Here is a 6,536-nt window from a genome sequence, read left to right on the forward strand (position 1 = left end):
CAAAATTTAACTTTAATACAGGGGTATGTAGGAAAAAAAGGGAAAAAAAAAAAAAACTTGTCAGCTTAGTACTTCCACTAGAACAAACACTCTTTAAATTAATGGTCACGCTGGAATCCTTTCACAATTTCACTCACCTATCCTTTTGATATCTCTCTCTCTCTCTCTCTCATAGTCTCATTCTCTCTCTCTCTCTCTCTCTCTCTCTCTTCATTGGGTTGTTAGCCATGGCTTTGGCGGCTAAAAGAGAACTGGTTTGCTTTTTCTCTATGATGATGATGATCATGGCTTTCTCTGGGGCCTGCATGGCTGCTACTTACAATGTGGGAGACTCTGCTGGATGGACTATCCAAGTCCCTGTTGATTATACTAAGTGGTCTTCCACCAACAACTTCCATGTTGGCGACAAAATCGGTGAGTTACCTCTCTTCTTATCCCACCTTTTTGCTTTGTTATTTTCCTCTTCTGATATATATTGATTTTGTTCTCGTTTCTCCACTCTTCTATGTGAAAACCTGTTTGGGTTTGATATGTGCAAAACCATATATGTCTTAAAATTTGCTAATACATTTGGCTCATAATTGCTTCACACTACTATTACACGTACGGTTTTTTTGAAAAAAAATTTACCTACAGACCAGTTTATTATGTGAAGATCAATAAAACCCTCACGTGATTGTTTTTTTTTTTAATAAATCTTATGGCCTAATTAACGAGTCACTTCACTTTTTAAATAATACATGTCGATGATTTTAACTTTTAAAGATATGTAATGGGTTATAGGAAAATTTAGTCTAATAATTAAATATTTAAATTCATCATTTTGTAACATATATATAGTTACACGCACGTATGCAAAATAGTCCATTTTACTAGATCAGAAGTAAATATTACCTTTATATCTAGAGTTTTATTGTTTGAGCAAGTTGTAAAAAAATATGTGAATTAAATTGTATATGTTTTTTTTTTTTTAGAAAGAATTGTGTATGTAGATTTACTAAAATCATAGAATAATCCCACCTTCCCCTCTAAAATCATAGTCCTTGTATTGGTATAGTAGTTCACCACAGCCATCCAGAAAATTTCAACCTACACTTTTGGACCTAGCTTTGCATGTGCTAGAGTGAACTAGTGCCTGTTTGGTAGAGAAGTTTGAATAGTATTGTTTGTATTTTTTTGATATATGTGTGAGTGAAAAAGTGTGTGAAAATGCGTGTAATGTTGTTTAAAAACTGAAAACATGTGTTTAAAATGCTCTACCAAACGGGCCCTAGTAGTCAAAGATTTTCTGTTATTAGAAATATTTCTATGTTTTCACTTCCAGTTATCTGGTACCCTAATTATTGCTGTGAGACACACTTTTGTCCTGATCTGATGAGATAATAAGATGTGCTAAATATGCAAAGATTGATTTGTTTAATTTTTTATTGAGAAGTACAGTTTAAGTTAATCATTGAGCTACATTATATGTAATGATAACCATTCATTAGACTTGTAAATTGTGAGTAGATTATTTACTTGATTTTTATGCAAACTCAAACGTTTTCACTAGTATGATTAATTGATTTACATTTTTTTTTTCTCCCAAGAAGGATCGCATCTTATGTAAAGAGTCTTTGAATTAAATCTTAGGACGTGCCTCAATTTGAAATTGGAAAACATAGAAAAACTGTCTTGTTAGCATGTTTAATGAATTTTTCATCCAGGATTTTTCAGCTCTAATTTTCTTCTTGAAATGGTCATCTCTGTATTTATCACTTAATGATATGTATTAACATGCAGTTTTTACATATAATAAGCAATTCCACAATGTGTTGCAAGTGTCCCATCAAAATTTCCAGTCTTGCAATGCAACTTCTCCAGTTGCCTCGTACACCTCTGGCTCCGACTCCATCACCCTAAAAAGCCCCGGCAACTTCTATTATCTCTGCGGCGTACCTGGCCACTGCCAAGCCGGTCAGAAGGTTCCAATCAAGGTCAACAGAGCTTCAGCAAGTCCAAGCTTAGCTCCTAGTGAATCAGCTCTATCAGGCTCACCTTCTGCTTTCATAGCACCTGGCCCATCTCCAAGCAGTGCTCCAATTATCCAGTCTTCCAAATTTTGGTTGGTTGTGACTGCTCTTGCATTTTATCTTATTGGTTATCTCATTAATTAGAGCACTTGCAGCAGTGGAGCTAAATAGCTATATAACTATTTTAGTTCCACCAAAATACCAAAAAGAAGCATGCAACAGTGGAGCTAAATTTATATTTTTTTAGCTCATTGCTACAGTGCACATCTATAGATAGATGTGCACTGTTCATGAGAGCTAAAAAAAATTAATTTTTTATTTTGTGTTCACATTACCTTTTTATTGTGGTGTTTTTATTGTAGTGAGATGAATTATTTTATTGTGGTAGATATATTATTTTATTGTGATGTTTATATTATTTTATTGTGTTGAAAGCTAAAATAGATCCACTGCTGCAGCATGTGTGTAAGTAAAATAGATAAAGTAACTTTTGGTGGAGCTAAATTGCTAAATTTTTAGCTCCACTGCTGTGGATGCTCTTAGTGTGAAAGTCATTATGTCTACTAATAATTTGGGATTGTACCATATATCTGTTGGGATTGATGGCCACTTGCATATGCATAATATAAGTTATTACCTAATACCTTGTCGACTGCACTTTAAATGGATAGAGAATTTCAACGGAATATGCCACTTTAGTGTGCTAGTTTAATTTTAGAGAAATGATATGTCCACAATATTTTCACAACAAATTCTAAGTGGCAGGTTGTTACTAGTTGTTATTGTTGGGGAAAAAAAATAATCTTAATGTTAGGTTCAAATTTGAACCAATAACAAATAACAACCTGTGATTTGGTGTGAAAATGTTGTAAAAATATTGTGCACGTAGTATATCTCTTAATTTTATTCTACGTTGGGATGAGTTTATTTCCATCAATATATTTTTACATATTGCGTAAAAATAGAGAAATATATATAAAAGGAGTCGTTAGTATATAATAATTCCAAGAAGAAGTTACCTTAATAATTCAAGAGGATCTTAATATGGATAATGATAAAGAAAGAATATTTATATTGAGTGGTAAAAATAGAGAGCGGCATCCCATGTAATTAAAGTTCCTAAAAGCATCATGGAATAGGATTCTCCAATCAGGATTAGCCAACCCAAGCCTTATCCCCTGAGGAGTAAAAACTTCAACATATCTACATAGATGTCAATGAATGTGCAAATATTCTGCCAAATCAAACTGGTTCAAGCAAGTTGGTTGCTTTGAAATTCTATGTATATGGGACAATTTGTGATCATTCAAAGCAAGTTTATAAAATAGAAAAGTGACTTTCATAGATAAAAGGAGAAGCGCGGTAGAGTTTAAATCACATATATAAAATACCGCAAAATGTCATTATTATCATATAAAACTCCAAAAGAAGTGACTTTCTAAAAGAGATAATTTAACCAAAAAATGCAAAACTAGATGCAAGTGCTCTCAAATGAGACTTTTTCCCATCTAGCAAAAATGTTAGAAAGTCATGTCTCTACCTGCAAGTTTTAAGGTCTATTTTTTAGTTTGATAACTAATCTCATTCAGACACAAAACTATGCTTGACAATCCACCTGATGAACGTTAAACCATAAAGTTAATGGCATATATACCACATATTCATCAAAATCGTTTGATTGTATGATTCATGAATATAGATAAAAGTCTTTGAGCATCTTCCTCCATTCTATAACATTTTCCATAAAGTTTTAAGCTTCAAATTGAGCTTACACTCGAAACAATAAAATTCATTCATCTAATAACATCGAGTACCAATTTGGCATAACCTAATTTGCAATTTTCAAGTCGAACTTAAGTCACTATAAGTTAAGCTCATTAAAAGCTTAAGCCATAATCAACTCGTGTGCTGCCAATTTCACCTCACATTGTTTCAAAAATTCATTTATTGGAATATGGAAATGTGTCCAAATAATTAAAATTAGAATAATATAAGAATATCATGCAAAATTGTAGGTCCTGATAAAACATAAACATAACTAGTTGCCTCTACTGAACAGAGAAACACATCTTAAAAATATGCAAGAAAACACAAAGCCATCAAAAGCTGGATCGCAAGCAGCCCTTTGGAAGATACCATTGACGATGCAGCACTCTTCTTAGATGGGGCTGGTGCCTGTGCCACTGGGGGAATAGAGTGAACATGAGGAGGAGCTGCACTGGATTTTGGACTTGAACTAGCATTAGTACTAGGGCTAGGACTAGTACTAGGATTAGGAGTTGCACTTGGACTTGGAGAAGTTGCAATTGGGCTTGGACTAGGACTAGGTCTAGGAGTAGCACTTGGACTAGGTTTGGGAGTTGCACTAGGACTTGGACTTGGACTAGTACTAGGATTAGGAGTAGGAGTAGGAGTAGGACTAGGCGTAGGAGTTGATTTTGGAATTTTGAGGACCCTGATGTCAACCTTCTGGCCATCTAAGCAGTGGCCAGGGGCGGTGCAAACATAGTAGTAATGGCGAGGATGACTCATCTTGATCATGTCCCTGCCACTGTTGAAGAAAGCGAGTGGAGATCTAAGGTTGCATGTGTGGAAATCTTCACGGCTCACTTCAATCACGTCATTATATATAGCATCGTATTGGAAATCTGCATGTGAAAATAGTGATAATTAGTTGCGAAAGAATATTAATTAAATAATTAAATTCGTAATTTTCTAATGGTTTATTTATCATTGATATTAGGACAACTGGTATTGAGATCCAACCTCTATTATGTGTGGTTTATCATTTGCAGATATAGAATCAGATTTTTTTTTTTTTTTTGGCCCTGCTTTCTTCATAGTTAGGAATTGGGAGGACTTACAACTTGCTCTCCATTGAGGTGATATTAACTACTATGCATTTGCCTGATAAGAATAATATGATATATTTCTGAAAAACAAAGAATTACACTAAATAAAATGGCATTATGTTCCAAATTGCCCATGTTTTTGGAGATAAAATATGTTATCCACTAGCTAGGAGGGAATTTTCCGTACTAGTGTTGGGAAAATTGTGACCCATGAAAGGGGAATATTTTTTTCAATAGGCTTGGTCAATGGCCTGTAAAAACTAAACAGAGAGATTTTTTATATTCTTCAATATTGAAAAAAAAAAATTACATGCACTCTTTTATGTTTTCTGAAAAGACGCATTAAAGGCATAAAATACAAATGTTGAACCTTTTATTTTTTTCGAGAATCAAAAAGGATGACTAACGTGTGTTATCATAGCCAACCACACCCCACAGATACATCGTCTGTGAGTATACCACCAGCACATAATGGTGCACGCGACTTAGACTCCTCTTGTGTGCATTTTTTTTTTTTTAGAAACCAAAGTTGTGGGGTATGAGGACTCGAACGTGCACCTGGCACAACCATCACGAAGGGGCCGCTAATTACAAAGGTTGTTTAGACTTTAAAGTCTTTTTGGCACTTAACTTATTTATTTATATAAAAAATTTTAATGACTCACAGCATCCATGTGCACACTTCAATATTCTTAATTTGGAAAATAAAAATTGATGCTGCCTTTTATTTTTAAAAGGAAATAGCAAATAAAGTATTCATGGAATATATATATATATATATAGATTCATGGAGTATATATATATATAGAGAGAGAGAGAGAGAGAGAGAGAGGTTATTATGAGGATAAAGGAATTAAAATCTTAATTTTTTTTCTATATATTGAAATTCTATTGAAGAAAGAAATCGAGGAAAAAAAAATCAAAATAGATTTCTTTACATATAAAGAAAAGAGGGGGGGGGGGGGGGGGAAAGGCACTAATGCTAAAAAAAATAAAGTTGAAGCAAATCTGTTTCACTAGGAACTTTTTTTTTCGTTTGACTGATTAAAATTGAACATAATAGAATTGTAAATACTGAGAAAGATTCCCCCACCAATACAGAGAGGCAAAACAATGAAGCCAAATCATAGTTCAGAGTATCAATGGGAAGAAAGAAAAGAAAAATCTCACCCACAGAAAATTAACCAAAATATATATTATCAATAAGCAAAAGAATTATATTAGAATTTATCTTGTAAAGCTAGATGGTTCTTTTCCATTGAGAAAGCGATCTAGGGCTTTACTTGAGGCCATGAAAAAGAAACTCTAACACTATTCTTTTAGCGGTATCACAAAAGAGAGAAAATTGCAATATATATTATTTGACCAATTAATCCATTAACAAAGACACAGCCACTAGAATAGGTGGTATTCTTTTTTAAAGTTAAGATTACTCATTATTTTTGGTAGAAATATGTGATATGATTATTATTTTTCCTACACATCCTATGCGTAATTAAATTATGATATAAAATTCTTAGAGAAAGTACATAAATAGTCTAAATAAGTGTATACAATTTTTTTTTTTTAAATCTCCACGGCAAATCTCACAAAACTCCAGTATAATAAAACTCAAGAAACTCAAAACTCAATTTTTTTTGAGGAGAACTCAAACTTAATTAATTACCCTATG

The 6,536-nt window shown here is 33.1% G+C and overlaps 1 protein-coding gene across 1 annotated transcript; it reads left to right on the forward strand.

Annotated features, from left to right (window-relative positions):
• Window positions 1–227: 227 nt before the first annotated feature.
• On the forward strand, window positions 228–2,156 carry LOC142612183 (mavicyanin-like). Its single transcript, XM_075784299.1, has 2 exons — window positions 228–414; window positions 1,783–2,156. Exons 1-2 carry the CDS (start codon window positions 228–230, stop codon window positions 2,154–2,156), a joined length of 561 nt encoding a protein of 186 aa, XP_075640414.1.
• Window positions 2,157–6,536: the final 4,380 nt, after the last annotated feature.

The sequence above is a fragment of the Castanea sativa genome, chromosome 10 (genome assembly GCF_040712315.1).
Source record: "Castanea sativa cultivar Marrone di Chiusa Pesio chromosome 10, ASM4071231v1".
Classification (NCBI taxonomy): Eukaryota; Viridiplantae; Streptophyta; class Magnoliopsida; order Fagales; family Fagaceae; genus Castanea; species Castanea sativa.

What these genes read in the sequence shown, in the direction of transcription:
- LOC142612183 (XM_075784299.1), top strand. Translation starts at nt 228, where the DNA reads ATGGCTTTGGCGGCTAAAAGAGAACTGGTTTGCTTTTTCTCTATGATG. An exon ending in CCATGTTGGCGACAAAATCG is followed by an intron (nt 415 to 1,782) that starts GTGAGTTACCTC and finishes ATTAACATGCAG; the next exon opens with TTTTTACATATAATAAGCAA.